The following is an 18,901-nucleotide window of genomic DNA, read 5'->3' on the forward strand; positions in this document are numbered from 1 at the left end:
GCTGTATCCATGGCCCAGCCTAGAAAGTGCCTCCTGTGGACACTGCCCCCACAAGTGCAGGCGGGGGCACAGAACACACCTGGATTATGTGCCAGGAGCGTGTTTGCCCTGACACGATTTTGCACATCCCCGGATTGCTGAGGTCCAGCACTTGTTGTCGTCATGGGTCCCTGCTGCTCGGGTGTCTGCTAAGTACCTGTGTTTACAGAATGATAGTCCCCCTTCCAGAGAGCCATGTCCGGTGGCCAGGGCAGAGGGCTACGTGTTAATGCTGGGGGAGGGGCTGTCTGCAGCTCACTGTGAGGCACAGATGTCAGACTCAAGGGGTTCCTAGAGTTCATTTGTCTCCTGAGGGGGAGACCTGGAGGCAGGGAGGTCGTGGGTCGTGCCAGGGCTGCACACAGAGCCAGCCTGAGGATACTCGGCTGTGCTCACCGCCCCCACCCGCAACGTGCTACAGAGGCGTGGGGCAGTGGCTGGGACCGGGCTCTGGGTTTGTGGTGGGCCATCGTGGACTGGAGCACAGCGTTGCTCTAGACAGAGCCTTCCTGTCTGCTTGCCAGTCCAGGAGGGTCCAGGATGAGCCTGGACATCTTTGCTGTGGCATCAGGAAAAGTAGTATGAAAGCGTTTGCCTTTGAGCAGGAGCCGGAAATGGGGCCAACCAGCAGTTCTCGAAAGTTCAGTGTGATAATGTGGTTTGAACAAAATGGGTTACTGTAGTCAGTATATAGCTGCAGGCCTTGTCAAGGCCTTTACAGTGCTACTGGGCACTGTTGAGGCCCCAGAAGGTGCTCCAGTATGCATGTTACCCAAACTCCAACCTCTCTGAGGACTTCTTTTGTGCTACAAGTCCCTGGGCAGGTGAGACACACAGTTGGGAATGCTGACTTATCCACTGGGAGACACGAGGGGAAGACGGTTCCAGGAAGGTAGAACAGTCGAGCAAAGGCAGTGGGTGTGGGAGAGCAGGAGACAGCAGGTGGTGCTCCCTCAAGCTCAGGGGAAGGGGAAGGGGCAGAGGGAGCTGACTGCGGTCCTAACCAGCGGGGGCCCTGATGGAACTTTGGAAAATGGATCACCTCCTGTAGGGCTCAGAAGTGGCCCCAAGAGAGCCTCCCTCGCACCCTCGCAGGGGGTGCTGTCTGGGCAGGTGGACTGCTGGATGGCTGAGAGTGGGCTGAGGGAGCCTCTGTGCAGCCTGAACCTGGCCCCCAGCTCATGCCCCAGGAAAGTCCCCTCATTCTGTGTGAGGTGGTTCCTGGCTGCCCCAGCTCCCTGGGTTCGGGAGCCAGGGGCTGCCTTCAGCCTCTGCCTTCCTGGAGAGCCTGCATCTGGCTGGCGGTGGAGACCTGGTAGGTGAGGGGCTGCGCAGTGTTCAGTAGCCTGCTCCTTCCTAAGGGAAAGCCTGGCCGGAAGAGTTGGCCCATCCCCATCCCGGGGTCCAGATACTTCCTCGCTGGCTGATTTCAAGCTGGTGTGGGGGACACACATCCCCTCCCTCTATGCTATTGGCACCTGCAGAGGCGACAGGTGTCAGCGGCCCCAAGAGCACTCAGTAGGGTGTCGTAAAGTAAGCGGGAAGTGATGAGGTTTCAACGTTTATTGCTTTTTTAGGCTGACTTACGTAGTTGTGTGTTTATACAGATTGGTCTTCAAGGATGACTTGGATAGCGGGCTCACAGCACTCTTGGAAGCATGACAGCCTGTTTTCGCTGGCGGCACAAGCCACCAGAACCCGCCTGCTGGAGGGTTTTGACAGTGATCAACCTTTTGTTTCGTCCGGTTTTCTCTAGGCAAACGAGGGAGCAGGAGACGCCCCCTGACTTCTTTTATTTCTCGGACTATGAGAGGCACAACGCGGAGATCGCTGCCTTCCACCTGGACAGGTGAGCCCTCCCGCCTGCGCCCTGGGTCTGAGCACCGTACGTGGGGGGGGTGTCCCCCCAACACCCGGCCGGGAGGGTCCTGTCATTACCCCGTTGTGCAGAGTAGAAACTGAGGCAGGCCGTGCTGGTAACCATTGCCCTGCAGCGCAGAGGTGGGTCTGTCCTGTGATGGCCTATCCCAGAGAGTCATGCTGCGTACCCCACACCAAGGACAGTGCCGGGCGGGAGAGGACCCAGAGCAGCCAGTGACCTGGGCGGGCATGGCCCACCAGGGAGGGGGGGAGGAGTACGAGTGCTGGGAGTTTTAAGGCAGGGTGTTTCAGGATGTCAGCCCTGGGGCCATGTGAGACCGAGGGACACGAGTCTAGCACCCGCATCCCCCACCCCCCATCACCCGTCTCCTAGAATAGCCCTACCAAGCCGCATGTGAATGCCCTTTCAGGGTCCACACCGCCTCTCACTGCTGGGGAGCTGGGCAGGGGGTGGTGAGTGGCCATGTCATGAGCCTCTCAGCAGCCCCCCTGCCTGCCCAGAGCTGTGCACCCTCTAGGGGCAGTCATGGGCCTGGCTCCAGGGTCAGTTCCCAGAGTCCAGGGGATGGGGGACCCCACCTTGGAACGCAGAGAAAGGGGTTTTCATTCCTCACCAGCCCAGAGCTGGCCGGGGCACGGAGGTGAGACCCTCTCCCCGTCCCTTTCCTGCCAGGATCCTGGACTTCCGCCGGGTCCCGCCCGTGGCCGGCAGGATGGTCAACATGACAAAGGAGATTCGGGATGTGACGAGGGACAAGAAGCTGTGGAGGACCTTCTTCATCTCCCCAGGTAAGCTGCCCCTCGCCAGGCTTCCCACACACGTCACCACGAGCCTGCTTCCCTTTCCAAGATGGAGGAGAGAAACTGGGAAGAACTCTTGTGTGACCGAGCCCTCATCCTGACCCTGAGCGTGGTGCGCCCCCTGGGGGCTGGGCCACGCCACAGGACCCCGGGCTGCGTCGCCACTCCATGTCAGCCATTTCTGCAGGTTCTAGTGCACGCTTTCTGGGGATGTTGCTCAGTGTTCAGAAGTTAAGATAAAACATGACCATGTCCCCACACTCACCCCCGGGTTACCTGTCACCAGTGTCCTTCCACATGAGATGGCTGCTCTCCGGCTCTGTCTTGGACTAGTTCAGAGGCTCACTGAGGGACTGGTGTAGGGCCGGCAGAAAGGGCCGGCCTGTAGCTGCCAAGAGCACGTCGTGCCTGTGGCCACTTGGGCTGGAGAGCGTCCCTGTAGCCAGAAACGAGCCCATTCCGTGTGGGTCGCCCCCACACCCCGCGGATGGGGCCCGCCCGGAGGTCCCACACACAGGGCGCCCTGGGCACTGTGTCATCCCATGGCAGGCAGGCTTTGGGCCGTGCTACCACAGCAAAGGGACATACACATTAGTGAGCGCCAGCTGCATACCAGGCTCTACCACGTACCTGCTAGAGGGTTCCCCATTCGATTCCTAGGCAGGAGTGCGGGGGCACACTGTCTCCTCATCCCCCCTTGTGCGTGATTCTGTGGAGGCATGGCTGACACGCCGTCACTAGTAGCCAAGGGCAGAGTTCTGTGAATTTCGATGAGCAGAGAAGCCCCGGTCCCGTCCTGCTCCATCTCTCCAACGATGCGGTCTGTTCCTGGTCTCTGAGGGCTACTGAGCCTTTCCTACCGTTGTGCACAAGTGGGGGTGGCACACGGGTGTAACTTTGTCTCCCGGTGCCCAACGGCACCATGTCAAGAGTCCCCCGGGTTGTTGCTTGGTGTCCCGCGTGCTCGTCGGAGTCCTGTTGTTGTGTACGGACGCACCGCGATGGCTTATCCCGTCGTCTGCTGATGGGCCCTGGATACACGGGACTCAGTGACTTGCCCAAATGAAGGGGAGGAGCTGGAGTCTGAGTATCAAGCAAGACAAACAAACCAAGAAACTTCTCTATCTTGCTTTCTTGGTGCAGAGGGAGCTCCCTTCGGGCACCTGCCTCTGGGTCCAGGGGTGCTCGCCCGGGCGCGTGGCCGCCTCGCTGGGGGCTCGCAGGGAAGGGGCTGTGCACCTGGCAGCGTCCAGAACCCCACGACTGATGTCCCACAGGGGCGGCTAAAGGCTCGTGGATTCCTTCTTAGACACAAACCATGGAGCTGGTTCTCAGTCTGAGCGGGTGACGGCACGGGCCTGTCCCACTCCGGCGGTGTGCCGTTCTGTGTGCTGCAGCTGTCATGTTCCAGGTGCCACACGACAATCGCAGGGATGTGTGGTTTTCTTTAAAGCAGCAGAGTGGCAGGAGCGAGCTTTGACCTCGTTCTAGAAAACAAAGTCTGTTCAGACTCACTGGTAGCCTTGGTGCTTTGCCTGCCCTTCTAGAACCCTCCATTGCCACACTGCCCACAGAGCTTTGCTCGAGAACCAGGTGCATGTTGGAGACATTAATCGGTGGCGGACATCCCCTCCACCTCCAGGGGCCCGAGTGGTTCTGTCTGGGGTCAGTCAGGAAAGGGAAACGTGCCAGCAGCTGACAGGGGAGCTTGGCGCCGGCTGGGAGCTAGATGGGCGCGTGCGAGGTAGAGATGGCTTGACCCTCAGGCCTCACGGGTGAAGGGTTCTGGTGCAGAGTCACCTGTTTGCTGGGTCCTTGGCCCGTCTTCCCCCGAGGTCTCAGGTGTTGGAGGAGCTGGCCTTGGGGTGTGGGGAAGGCAGATTTTCCCAACCACCTCGATTATCGTCACTGAGATGAAAAAGGGCTCACATTCCTTCCTCCTGCTCGCCCACTTCTGCCCAAGTGCAGGGCTGAGCCAATGACCGCCCCCCTGCACCAGCCTCTGACTCGCTTGCTAGACCGGTGTCGACCCGGTCACCATATTCAGCATTCGACCCATGAGCATGTGCTGCTGGGGCCCTCGGTCAGGTGGGGACACTGAGGCACGAGGAGGGAAGTCCCATACCAAGGTCATACCACTGGGAAGCTCTTGGGGCCCTGCCCTGGCCGTTCCTTTAAAATCTTTTTTTTTTTTTTTTTAAGATTTTCTTTATTTGACAGACAGAGATCACAAGTAGGCAGAGAGACAGGCAGAGAGGGAGAGGGAAGCAGGCTCCCCGCCGAGCAGAGAGCCTGACGCGGGGCTCCATTCCAGGACCCTGGGATCGTGACCTGAGCCAAAGGCAGAGGCTTTAACCCACTGAGCCACCCAGGCGCCCCCTGGCCATTCCTTTAGAACAAGGCTTGGCTCTCTGGTGAGGACGCTATGCCCTCACAAAGCGCCTTTCTGTCCGAGCATTAACCTGTCTCACAGCAGCTTCTGCCCTTAGATGGCAGAGCCCAGGGCTCCAGCCCAGGGGATCAGATAAAGGTTACCCTCCTGAACAAGGAGCCGCCGCCTGGCCTGAGGCTTATGGTGCGTCAGTGGGACGTGGACGAACGTGTCGACACAGGCGAGCTCATAGACGGGTCCGTCCCACATTGTCCTGCTGCACTGGTTCTGGGATCACGAGGTCCCAGGGAGGCAGAGAGGCCGGTGATGCAGGCAGGGGCTCACTGTGCGCAGGCAGCACGGTGGGAGCCCCTGAGCTGCCTTCCTGTGTCCCCCAGTTGGCTGCTCACCAGCCACAGAGACCCTGCGTGGTCCAGAGAGGAGACCCCTTGTCTGGGAAGCTGGCCGTTTGCACCGCTGGGAAGGGGCCTGAGCGTGGTGGCCGCCATTCTGACCGCCGTGTCCCTACACACTTCAGGCTCTTGAGAGCTCCCCCACCCACCGCAATCACAGAGTCACTGACCATGAGGACGTGAACCTCACCACTGTGTGCCCACAAGTGCCATAGCGTCCTGGACCAGTACGGGACACCTGGCCAGGCGTCTGGCAACAAATCAGCAAACTAGGCAGCGGGAGATGCACGCTAACCCTACATGACCCATGTTCCCTGCGATCTGAGCCCCGTACCGTAACGTTCACCCTCTTTTTGCAGCAACTAAACGACCAAGGCATTTCATTCTTGTGTTTTAAGTAGCGTGTCCATACCGCGTGGTTAAATGGAGTGACATTTGTTCTGCTTTATTTATTTTTTTAGAAGATTTTTATTTATTTATTTGACAGGCAGAGATCACAAGTAGGCAGAGAGGCAGGCGGAGAGAGAGGGAGGAAGCAGGCTCCCCGCTGAGCAGAGAGCCCGATGCGGGGCTCGATCCCAGGACCCTGAAATCATGACCTGAGCCAAAGGCAGAGGCTTTAACCCACTGAGCCACCCAGGCGCCCCTCCTTTATTTTTTTTATGAAGTTCATCATTTTGGAGGGTGCGGTTCTGCAGCTTCTAGTGCATTCGCGACGTGCCACGTCAGCACCTGTTCCAGAACGTTCTGTTCACCCCTGTTTGCCATCACCCCCCGGGGCCCTCCACCCCTGAACCCCCAGGGTTTCTGTGTGCCGTTGCCTATCTGGACGTTTCACACACACAATGCGACAGCGTGTGGCGTCTGTCAGCAAGTGTCACGTTCACATGGATTGTCCCCGGGGAGGCTTCCTCCTGGGTAAACAGTGCACCCTGTTCTATGGAGGGACAGCCCCGGGGGGACAGCGGGGGGCCCCGCAGCTCTGTTCCCACGGGCCCTTGGTGCCGGGTGCCGCATGCACGCGTGCTCGCTTCCCTTGAGGGCAGCATTGCTCTGTCATGGGTCCTTCCACACTAGCTTTCAGACAGGCCACCAGCCTGGCTTCCACAGCAGCCACACCGTGTCCAGCCCAGTGGTACTGAAGCAGCTCCCGTGTCCCCATGCCCTCAGCAATACCCTTTAGTGTCTGTTCTCCCGACTGAAACTGGCTGGGGGTGTAGGAAACGGGGTCTCACCGTGGTCCCCGCGGCACTCCCCTAATGACCAAGGTGGGGTCATGTCTGTGTTGGCTGTTTCTGTAGTTTCTTTAGGGGAAAATCTGCAGAACTCCTTGGCCCATTTACGAGTGGGGCTATTTATCTTAGTGGGTCGTAGGAGTTCTTAATGTGGGCTGCGTGCTAGACCCTTGTCAGAGCGGAGACTGGCAAGTGTTCTCTCCCGCCAGGAGCGTTATACTTTTTTCATGGGGAGAATGCCTCTTTTAAGCCACTGAGCATGGACTCTAGAATTTCAGTAGGTGTCAGTCCGAGATCCTAGTGCCAGCTCCCCCAGTTGTGTGGCCTTGGGCAGGTCAGCGCCCCTCTCTGGGCCTTAGCGTTCATACCACAGGCAGCACTGATTTGTGAGATCCGGTGGGAGAAAGTCAGGGAGCCTGGCTGGTCAGGTGGACGGTGTGGACTGGGCCTGGCCCATTGGGTGGATGGTGTGGACAGGGGCTTATCGGACAGACAGTGCAGACAGGGGCCCAGCCCATTGGGTGGACAGTGTGGACAGGGGCCCGTCAGACAGATGACGTGGTCGGGGCCCGGCTTATCAGATGGATGGTGTGGACAGGGGCCCATCAGGTAGATCGTGTGAATGGAGGCCCAGCCCGTTGGATGGATGGTGTAGACAGGAGCCCACCCCATTAGGCAGATGGTGTGGATGGGGGCCCAGGCCATTGGGCAGCCGGTGTGGATGAGGGTCCAACCCAGCGTGGATGGTGTGGATAGAGGCCCGTGGACAGACAGTGTAGACCGGGGACCATCAGATGGATGGTGTGGATGAGGGTTCAACCCAGTGTGGATGGTGTGGATAGAGGCCCGTGGACAGACAGTGTAGACCGGGAACCATCAGATGGACGGTGTGGATGGGGGCCCATTGCACAGATCGTGTGAATGGGGGCCTGTGGGGCAAACACTGTGGATGGGGGCCCAGCCTGTCCAGGCAGACAGTGGACAGGCCCAGTCTGTCAGGCAGACAGTGTGGACAGGGGCCCATTGGGCGGATGGTGTGGACGGGGGCCCGTGGGACCGATGGTGTTGAGGGGGGTCTAGCCCGGATGGGTGGTGTGGAGGGAGGCCTGTGGGGCAGATGGTTGAATGTGGCCCATGGGGTGGATGGTGTGGACGGGAGCCCATGGGACGGACAGTGTGGATGTGACCCATGGGACAGACGGTGTGGACTGGAGCCTGTGGGACAGACGGTATGGAGGGAGGAGGTCTAGCCTAGGATGGATAGTATGGATGGGATGGGAGTTCGGCCCCAAATGGACTGTGTAGACAGGGGCCCGTGGACAAATAGTATGGAGGGGGACCATGGGACGGACAGTGTGGACAGGTGTATGGCCCAGGATGGATGGTGCGGACGGGGGCCTGTAGGACCAACGGCGTGGACAGGGGCCCAGCCCAGGATGGATGGGGGGGCCCGTGGGACGGATGGTGTGGACATGGCCCGTAGGATGGACAGTGTGGACGGGGGCCTGTGGGACCGATGCCTGTGGGACAGATGGTGTGGACGGGGGCCCATGGGACAGATGGCATGGATGTGGCCAGTGGGGCAAACAGGGGCCTATGGGACAGATGGTGTGGATGGCGGTCTAGCCCAGGATGGACGCTGTAGATGGGGACCTGTGGGACAGACAGTGTGGACTGGGGCCCAGCCTGTCAGATGGATGGTGTGGATGGGGACATCGGGCAGACGGTGTAGACAGGGGCCTGGCCTGTTGGACGGACGTTGTGGACGGACACTGTGGATGGGGGCCTGTGGGGCAGATGGTGTAGACAGGGGGTTGTAGGACAGACAGCGTAGACGTGCCTCATGGGACAGACTGTAGACAGGGCTGTCATTAGGGCATTGCCCCCCTCACCTGTGTGCCTGTGTGTCCCCAGCCAACAACATCTGCTTCTACGGGGAGTGCTCCTACTACTGCTCCACGGAACACGCCCTGTGCGGGAAGCCGGACCAGATTGAGGGCTCACTGGCAGCCTTCCTGCCTGACCTGTCCCTGGCCAAGAGGAAGACGTGGCGGAACCCCTGGAGGCGCTCGTACCACAAGCGGAAGAAAGCAGAGTAAGTGTCAGGCAGGCCCTGCCATGCGGGGCCACATCCTTCTGCTGGCATCGCGGGGGTCTCAGAGGCTTCTGCCCACTGTGCTCAGACGGGCCTCGGGCCTGCTGCCAGCCTCAGGCTGGAGGGAGTATCAGGAAAGGGGGGCACATGCAACTCTGCCTGCCCCCAGTGGGCGACACCGCCCCTCATGCATAGAAGGCAGGAAGGGCAGCCTCATTCTGGGAACCAGACGCATCCCCCACGTGGTGCCGCCGGCCCAGTGCAGGCTGGAAACACAGCCTCTCAGGACTGGAACTCTGCATTCGCTCCGTGCCTTTCTTGTCCCTGAAGACATGGCTGTGAAGGGGTCTCTGGGGTGCGGTGTCCAGGTCCTAACCCTCCAGAACCCTTGCATCTGGAGCGAACAGCAGCCTCCAGACATGGCTTGATCACCTCCCAACCCCCTGCTCCTGTTAATGCAGCCTCAGCTGGCAGCTCTGCTCTGTGGTGATCTTAATGAAGCCTCATGGTGGTGATCTTAATGCAGCCTCAGCTGGTGATCAGCCTCTGTGGTGATCTTAATGCAGCCTCAGCTGGCAGCTCTGCTCCTGTTAATGCAGCCTCAGCTGCCAGCTCTGCTCTGTGGTGACAGAGCAGAGCAGAGCAGAGCTGCCAGCTGAGGCTGCATTAACAGGAGCAGGGGGTTGGGAGGTGATCACCTCTCTCCACCCCAAGTCCTCACTGCAATAATCCCGCTGTGCTGAGCTGGTCTGGGCCTCCCTGTCCACCCAGAGGAGGAAACTGACCTGCTCACATGGGCTCCCCCACAGGTGGGAAGTGGACCCCGACTACTGTGAGGAGGTGAAGCAGACACCCCCCTATGACAGCAGCCACCGTGTTCTGGACATCATGGACATGACCATTTTTGACTTCCTCATGGGTAAGTCAGCAGCCCGGGCTTCCACCGGGAGCGCCCACCCTGTATGTGACCCAGCAGGGGTCAAGCCCCTGCTTTGCTCTGTCCCTTGGGCTCCAGGCTCAGAGGTAGAGAGTCGGCTCCTGAGATTTCAGCTTGCTTCTCTCCACAGGAAACATGGACCGCCATCACTATGAGACTTTTGAGAAGTTTGGGAACGAGACGTTTATTATCCACTTGGACAATGGAAGAGGGTGAGCCGCGTTCTTACTCCTCCAGACCCAGGAGGACCAGGCTCTGAGTGGGGGATGGTGGCCATCCCCCTCAGATGCTGTGTGTGTGATGCAGGGTGCTGGCCCTGGGTCTCCAGCTCCTGACGGCAGGAAGCATTGGTAGTGTTACTCCTCCTGGTCCCCAGGGTCACCCCTGTGTGCTGAGTCCTGCGATGTTCTCATGTTGCCCAGGAGAAACTGAGGCCCAGAGAGGCTGCTTGCCCAGAAAGGCTGTGAGGAGCACTTTGCCCATCACATAGTCACATGGGATTGGCTAACTGGGACATGTGACCCTCCCTACCCCACAAAGAGGGCCTGTGGCCACTGCATGCTGGGCCCTGGGCTGTCCTGGGCCACCGAGGAGAGCCGTCTGCTGGGTGGATGTGGGTACAGGGACCTGCCTTTCCCAAATAATTACTAGTGCTGGTGCTAGGACAAGTTGGCACCTGGCACCTGGACAGTTGGGTGTGGGGGCTGCGGACACCCAACTGCCAAGGACAGTACCATGGCCAGACCCTGGGGGCACCTTCTCTGCTTAGCCTGTCTCAGACCCCAGTACAGCAGCCAGAACACTAGGGTACTTTCAGGGACATGCCTCATCCCAGGGCCTGTGTCTGGTGCTGGGCACAGCAAAGACAAGACCACAGAGCCCAGGTGCTAGGGACACAGTGCCGGAGTGCTGGTGACAGCCAGGGGTGCTGGGGATCTAGTGTTGGTGTGCTAGGGAGAGCCAGCCAGAGGGCTGGAGACACTCAGCCGGGGATGCTGGGGCACAGTGCCGGGGTGATGGGGATAGTCAGCCAGGGGTACTGGGAACTCAGTGCTGGGATGCTGGGGACATTCATCCAGGGGTACTGGGGCACAGTTCTGGGGTGCTGGGGACACTCAGCTGGGGATGCTGGAACACAGTGCTGGGGTGATGAGGAGAATCAGCCAGGGGCACTGTGGACATGGTGCTGGGATGTTGGGGACACTAAGCCAGAGGTTCTTGGGACAATCAGCCAGAGGGGATACAGTGCTGGGGTGCTGGGGACACTCAGCCAGGGATCCTGGGGCACAGTGCCGGGGTGATGGGCACAGTCAACCAGGGGTACTGGGGACACAGTGCTAGGGACAGTCAGTTGTGGGAGCTGGGAACACATTGCTGGTGATAGCTGGAGATGCTGGGGACAGTCAGCAGGGAGCACTAGGGATATAGTTCTTGGGTACTAGGGACACTCAGTAGGGGTGCTAGGGGCAGTCATCCAGGGGTGCTGGGGCCACTCAGCCAGGGGTCTGGGGACAGTCAATCCAAAGTGCTGGGGCACAGTGCCAGGGGCACTGGGGACACTCCACTGGGCATACTGGGGGCACTCACCCAGGGGTGCTGGGGACAGTCAGCTATGGGAGCTGGGAACACCGTACTGGTGCCAGTCAGCCAGGGGCTGCTGGGGCACAGTGCCAGGTTGCTGAGGACACTCAGCCGGTGGTACTGGGGACAGTGTTGGCATGTTGGGGACACTCAGCCAGGTGTGCTAGGGAGAGTCAGTTGGGGGTGCTAGGGACACAGTGCCAGGATGCTGGGGCAAGTGCCAGAAGTACTGGGGATAGTCAGCCGGGGACCCTAGGACACACTGCTGGGTGCTGAGGACAGTCAGCCAGTGGCACTGGGGACACAGTGCTGGGATGCTGGGGACTCAGCTGGGGTGCTGGAGACACAGGGCTGGGTGCTGGGGACAGACAGCCAGGGGCACTGAGGACATATTGCTAGGGTGCTGGGGACAGTTATCTGTGGGTTCTGGGAACACAGTGCTGGGGACACTCAGCCAGACGTGCTGGGTTACAGTGCCAGTGGTACTGGGGATACTCAGCTGGGGGTGTTGGGCATAGTATTGGGGGTGTTGGGACAATTAGCCACAGTGCTGGCTAAGTTCCTGCGAGGAACACTCAGCCAGGTGCTAGGTTATAGTGCCAGGTTATAGTTGGGGTCACTCAGCTGGGGGCACTAGGGACACAGTGCTGGGTGTGTTGGGACCCTAACCCAGGGGTGCTCGGCACAGTCAGGTGTCCTAGGGACACCCAGCTGAGGTGCTGGGGTCATAGTGCTAGGGACACTCCACTGGGGGGTGTGGGGACACTCAGCTGGGGTGCTAGGTTACAGTGCCGGGGGTGCTGGGACACTTAGCCATGGCACCGGGGACACAATGCTGTGATGTTGGGGACACTCAGCCGGGGGTGTTGGTGACAGCTGGCTGTGCTGGGGACACAGTGCTGGGGTACTAGGGACAGTGAGCTGAGGGTGATGGGCACAAGGCTGGGTGCTGGGGACACTCAGCCAGGGGATATGAGGCACAATGCCAGGATGGTGGGGAAAAAGTGCCAGCATGCTGGGGACACTCAGGAATGCTGGGGCACAGTGCTGAAGTGCTGGAGTCAGCCAGGGGTGCTGGGGACACAGTGCTAGGGACACTCCACAAGGGGGCGCTTGGGACAATCAGCCATGGGCATTGGGGACGCAACACCAGGGTGCTGGGGAGTCAGCTGGGGGTGTGGGGGACACTCAGCCGGGGATGCTGGGGCACGGTGCCAGGGCTGCTGGGGAGAGTCAGCTGTGGGCGCTGGGAACACAGTGCTGGTGACGGTCAGCTGAGGGCACTGGGGACCTAGTACGTGGTACTGGGGACAGTCAGCTGGAGGCACTGGCGTCAAAGTGCTGGTGGGCTGGGAACAGTCAGCCCAGGATGCTGGGCATATAGTTCTGGGGTACTGGGGACACTCAGCCAGGGGTGCTAGGAACAGTCAGTTGTGGGTACTGGGGCCATCAGCCAGGGGCACTGAGGACACGGTGCTGGGGTGATACAGGCAGTCAGCCAGGGGTGCAGGGGACACAGGACACAGTGCTAGGGTGGTGGAGATAGCCGGGGCGCTGGGGATACAGTGCTGGGATCCTGGGAATACTCAGCTGGGGGCGCTGGGGAGTCAGCCAGGGGTGCTGGGGACACTCAGCTGGGGGTGCTGGGGATCTAGTGCTGGGTTCTGGGGACAGTCAGCTGGGGACACTGGGGTCAAAGTGCTGGGGACAGTCAGCCAAGGGTGCTGGGCATATAGTTCTGGGGTACTGGGGACACTTAGCCGGGGTGCTAGAGACAGTCAGCTGGGGGTGCTGGGGCCACTCAGCCCGGGGCACTGGGGACAGTCGGGCAGGGGCACTGAGGACACGTGCTGGGGTGATGCAGTCAGCTGGGGGTGCAAGACACTCAGCTGTGGGTGCTGGGGTCATGGGCGGGGTGGTAGAGACAGCTGGGGGTGCTGGGGATGCAGTGCTGGGATCCTGGGGACACTCAGCCAGGGTCACTGGGGACACTCAGCCAGGGATAGTAGGGACAGTCAGCCAGGGGTGCGGGACACAGTGCCGGAGTGGTGGAGACAGTCGGGGGCACTGGGGAGAGTCAGCCAGAGGTGCTGGGGTCGGCCAGCTGGGGGCGCTGGGAACACAGTGCTGGGATGTTGGGGGCACTAGGCCGGGGGTGCTGGGGACACTCAGCCGGGGGTGCTAGGGACACAGTGCTGGGGATACTCCGCCGGATGGTGATGGGGGCACTCAGCCAGGAGTGCTGGGGCACAGTGTCGGGGGTGCTGGGGCACAGTGCCAGGGGTACTGGGACACTAAGTCGGGGTGCTGGGGATACAGTGCAGGGGGTGTTTGAGACAGCTGTGGGAGCTGGGAACACAGTGCTGGTGACAGCCAGCGGGTGCTGGGGACACTCAGCCAGGGGTGCTAGTTACAGTGCCGGGGTGGGGGACAGGCAACCGAGGGTGTTGGGACACTCAGCCAGGGTGATGGGGAAAGTCAGCTGGGGGTGCTAGGGACACAGTGCTGGGGTGCTGGTGATAGGCAACGGTGTTGGGGACACTCAGCAGGGATGCTAGGGGTAGTCAGCAGGGGGTGCTGGTGATAGGCAACTGTGATGGGGACACTCAGCCGATGTTGCTGGGGACAGTGCTGGGGTGGTGGAGACAGCCAGAGGCGCTGGGGACACAGTGCTGGGTACACTCAACTGAGAGCACTGGGGACACTCACCCAGTGTGCTGGGACACTCACCTGGGGGTGCTAGGGACACAGTGCTGAGGACAGTCCACTGGGGGTGCTGGGGACACTCAGCCAGGGGGCTGGGGCACAGTCCTGGGTAATGGGGACAGTTAGCTGGGGCATTGTGGACACAAAGCCGGGACTTGGGGGACAGCAGTGTCTTGGGGACACACTGCCCCATCTCCATGGCTGTGGCTCTCCAGTAGGGCATACAGGGCGCTGCCCGCTACAGGGCTGGGGTCCCCCATGGAGTGCCCTGTTGCAGGCTCTGCACACAGGTGTCCTGTGTGTCGTGTCCCCAACAATTCTGTGCTTCCTTGGCAGGTTTGGGAAGTATTCCCATGATGAGCTGTCCATTCTGGTGCCTTTACAGCAGTGCTGCAGGTATGGCGCCCCACTCTGCGTCCCCCCGCCCCCCGGGGAGCCCTCAGTCCAGCCACAGATTGGGCAGAGGCCCCCAGCCCCACTCCCACAGCCTGGCAGCATGCAGCCCAGCACCCGGAGCCCGAGTTGTGGCATCCCCAGCCCCTCCCGGCTCATGTCTCAGGCCAGCCGTGATGGCCCCCATCACAGATGAAGACACTAGGGCTCAGACTGGCGTCCTGCCCCCCCAGCACTCTGTGCCCCTCGCTGCCACCCTCTTTGGGGCTCCCCCCCCCCCATACCTCTTCCCTTTACGGGTGGGGAACCAAGCCATGGGGCAGAACCAGGAGCTCCCTGCCCGGGGAAGGTGTGTGGGGCTGAGCTGGGCTCAGTCTCCCGGATGCATGGGCCATCCTCCCCGCCCTGCGTCTGCCTGGAGTGTCGGGTCCCTGCGGGCACTGCCAGGCCTCCCGTGGCCACCTGCTCGGGTGGACCCTTACTGCAGTGCCTCCGGGAGGCAGGGACCCGCCTGGGACTGCCCCTGGCTTGGTGCCGGTGTCCCCTGTGCCCAGGCCCCAGAGGCTGGGGCCTGACCTGTCTCTCCCCGGCAGGGTCCGGAAGTCCACCTACCTTCGGCTGCAGCTCCTGGCCAAGGAGGAGTACCGGCTGAGCCTGCTGATGGCAGAGTCCCTGCGCAAGGACCGCGTGGCCCCCGTCCTGTACCGGCCGCACCTAGAGGCGCTGGACCGGCGGCTGCGCATCGTGCTGCGGGCCATTGGGGACTGCGTGGAGAAGGACGGGCCGCACAGCGTGCTGGAAGACGACCTGGATGCCGAGCACAGAGTGCCCCCCAGCAGGTAGTGACCGAGAGCCGCCGGCCTGCCGTGGAGGAGGGACACGTGTGTCCACGCTGTGATTCGGAGACTGCAGGAACAGATGGACCGCTCCGTGGGTCAGGCACCGCAGGCCCGACGGGACTCACGGTGTCCGCTTTGAGACCGGAGAAGGCTGGGGAGGGGGCGCTCTGTGCTCATGGACAAGGCGGCCTGGCGGCGGGGGCCACCCACCCTTCTATATGGGAAGGAAGCCTTTACTGACTATTTTGTATTTATACTTGGTGTCTATGTATATAAATAGAGCGACACCTTGCAGACCCCAGACCACCCACCAAATGCACACGTGGGGGCCGTGCCCCCTGGGGCCGGCCTCTCCTGCCAGGTGTGCTCCCACTCTGGACCTAACTTGAAACAGACTCCCACCTGTCCTCCCTCCTGGGAGGCCCGCGGCCAGACGGCTCACGGTCTCGGCCCGGTGCACGGCGGGGCTCCCGACGGCGCCATAGGCTGGTCGGCGGGCAGACTCCCAGTTTCAGAGTGACGTCAGTGACCACGTCTTCCGTTTCTCAGAGCCACCCGGCAGCGCCTGGGACCTCCTTTGGCGGCCCAGGGTGCTGCTCGTCTCCTGACTTCGCTTTGATCATTGGTGCAAAGACATCACACGGGCTCCTTCAAGGGCCTCGGCAACAGGCCGAATTTTGCAACATTTTTGTGGAATAGTTTGCAATGTGGTAAAAGTGCAATAAAAATAGAGCAAATGTATGCTGGGGTCTGGGCCCCTCACGCCCTGAGCTCAGCAGCCACCCGGCCTCCCTCCACATAGGTCAGGCCTGGAAGAGGGCAGAGCCAGGCTCATCTTCCAAGGTCCAAGGGGCTGTGGCTGGGAGGCAGGAGGTGGGGGAAGCCCCCTGTCCCACTCCTGGTGTGGCCGACCAAGCTGGGCAGGGGGTCCCTGAAGACATGGGCCAGTCCCAGAGGGCAGCATCACATCTACACAGCCCAGGTGTGCCCAGTGGAGCCAGGAGAAGTCCGGCCCTGTAGGCCGCAGGGCCTGAATCTTGCTGGGAGGCCTGCCTGGGGGCTCCCCGAGATTGTTGCCTGCAGGGGCTCAGTGTGGGCACGGGGCACCGCGACAGGCCAGCCCCAGGGGTTCCAAGGGGAGGACACTGCTGAGCACTGACATAAACCCCAGAGAGTCCCAGGGAGCAGAGAGTCCTGCGTATCAGAGCCCTGGCCACCTCCAGGGCTCCCAGCCTCTCTGGTGCCCCAGGACCACTGGTTTCTGTGCACCTGGCTCCATGCAAAGCTGCCACCACAAATTATTCCTGGTCTCTAAGGCAAAACAGCAAGGTTCATCTTGTTTTCCTCATTTCACAGGTGGGGACACGGAGGCTCAGGGAGGGGCTGACATATAGCACAAAAGTCAGTTTAGGTTTCCAGAATGGCCAAGCCGTTGCCTGCCAGGTGGAGGGGGTACGGCCCACGGCAGAACCACAAAGGGACCTCAGGCTACCAAGGAAGTAAATGGGGGGATGATAAAGTGAACCCCAAAGGCAGCCCCCATCAGTAACCCACCTGGCACTCACTTCCCACCCAGCACTCCCCTGGTAACACCACTGGCTCAGGCGTCCCTGCCCCTTCCTGCCTGTGGCTGTACCTGCGTACCTATGGCCTCACCCCTCCCCCAGCCTCCTGCTGGGCCCCTGTCCCTGCTGCACAGGGAACAGGTAAGTACCTGGAGGAGGACCTGACGAGGTCCCACGATCAGAAGCAGCCAGTTCTGCTGCCGGGAGAACGTACCCCCCAGCCTCCTCCCAGGCCGCCCCAAGAGAACAGAGGGACTCTGAAGCCAGGACTGCTGTCCTTACCCCCCAGGTCCCCGGTCCATGTGCCACGGGTCCAATGGTGCTCACTGGGTGGCTGGGCTGCTGGAGGCAGGCCGGAGGGCCCGCTGTTGACCTCGACGGACCCTGGAGGTTTGCAGGGTGGTGAGGGGGACACACGGCCAACTCCCATGTGCGGCTCCAAATAACAGGGATGGCAAAGGGACAGAGGAGATGGAAATCCTGGGGCAGGGCCATGTGCAAAGACAGGTCTCCCGAGCTCCTGAGTAGAGGCCCGACCTCCAATGTGCCAGCATTCACAGACGGACCTTCAAGGAGGCAATTCAAGTTGAAGGTGGGGCAATCCCTCAGGACTGATGTCCTTGCAGGAGGAGGAAGCACCCCTGCAGATCGCCCCCGGCACACGCAGGGGCAGGCCACACGGGGCGGGCCACGTGGGGACAAGCAGGAGACCTCACCAGGAGCCAGCCCGGCCCCTGGTCTTCAAAGTCCGCCCTGCGGACAGTGAGAGAACATGACGCCCGTGTGTCCGCGGCCCCGCGCAGGAGCTCTAAAGCAGCGCCCGCGGCACGGTGGGACATCCACATCTGGGCTTTTCCCTCGGGTCCCAGCACAGGACTCCCAGGTCTTTTGGAGCTGCCTGAGCAAAGGGAAGAGGAGGAAAGCAGGGGGAGGCCAGTGACAGGGCTGGCCAGGAAGAGCATTGTAAGCAAGCACGCAGTGGTCACCCAGATTCATGTCAGAACCTGTCTCTGGGACCTGGAGTCCAATCAAACCAAACCATTCCCCGGCGCACCCACGGCTGTGGGAGAGAACTCAGAACCAACACCCAGACCACCCTTCCCCCCGGGGACTCCAGTGAAAGCTCGTGGGGTGCCAAGAGGCCAGAGCGGAGGGAGCAGGTCCCGAGCAAGCAGGAGAAAAAAGGGCTTCCCACTCAACTCCTCTTGGTGCAAGTCAGCTTTCCCGGGACCCTTACCCACCCGTCCAGCCGTCAGACCAGAGAGCATCTCACCAGAGGTGGCTAGGGGAAAGTGCGGGCAAGAACTCAAACAAAACCCCCCTCAGTCGGCCTGGGAACTCCTTCTGGAGACTCGAGGGGCAGGGAGGGGGGCAGGCAGCACCCTGCCCGAGGCCATGGGGGACAACATTCGTGCAGAGGGGCAATGCAGGTGGGTGGGCACCGCCTCATTTCCCAGCCCCTCCCCAGAAGTCTGAGATGCACGAAGGACAAAGGACACCCCCCATGGCTCAAAAGAAGGATGACAAAGGTGCCTCACAAACTGCAGGCCCTCCCGGGTGCACCCTCTGGCTCCCCAGGCCAGCTGGGAGGAACCTGAATGCACAGACCACGGGGGCCAGAGCCTCAGAGGCCAAGCGCCCGGGCAGAGCTTTCGGCAGGCTCCCAGGCGGTCCAGCCGCAAAGCCTCACCTCAGCGGCTTCCACTGTCACCCAGATCACAGAGCCACCCCCACGCATCCATCCCAAATCCTGACCAGTTTCCGAGGAACATTCCGCTCCTCCCAGCACCCCACCCAAAGGGACCTTAACAGAAGAGGCGAGCAAAGGAGGTTGCAAGCAACCTCTGCCTGGGTGTGGTGTGTGGGGAGTGAAGGCAGACAAAAGAGCAGAATCCCAAAGCCCCCCCACGTGGGGAAGAGCTGCCCATATGCACGGAGGGAACTTTCTTACTCTTCACGGCATTTGGAAGGAAGGGTTCAGAGCTGGCTGGGACCTGCCCACCTGGGAAGTGGGAACAGTGTCCACTCTATCTCACAGGGTAAGG

At 61.1% G+C, this 18,901-nt stretch overlaps 1 protein-coding gene across 1 annotated transcript in view; it reads left to right on the forward strand.

The window, feature by feature from the left end:
* FAM20C (FAM20C golgi associated secretory pathway kinase) overlaps positions 1-16,032 on the forward strand; it is a 36,841-nt gene extending 20,809 nt beyond the window's left edge. Inside the window, exons 4-10 of the mRNA XM_059414241.1 lie at positions 1,796-1,888; positions 2,594-2,709; positions 8,655-8,835; positions 9,645-9,754; positions 9,903-9,984; positions 14,396-14,455; positions 15,046-16,032. Coding sequence (XP_059270224.1) covers positions 1,796-1,888; positions 2,594-2,709; positions 8,655-8,835; positions 9,645-9,754; positions 9,903-9,984; positions 14,396-14,455; positions 15,046-15,295 — 892 coding nt within the window. The 3' untranslated portion in view covers positions 15,296-16,032. The remainder of the gene's footprint in view (positions 1-1,795; positions 1,889-2,593; positions 2,710-8,654; positions 8,836-9,644; positions 9,755-9,902; positions 9,985-14,395; positions 14,456-15,045) is intronic.
* The last annotated feature ends 2,869 nt before the right edge of the window (positions 16,033-18,901 follow it).

Source organism: Mustela nigripes, chromosome 11 (assembly GCF_022355385.1).
Source record: "Mustela nigripes isolate SB6536 chromosome 11, MUSNIG.SB6536, whole genome shotgun sequence".
Lineage (NCBI taxonomy): Eukaryota > Metazoa > Chordata > Mammalia > Carnivora > Mustelidae > Mustela > Mustela nigripes.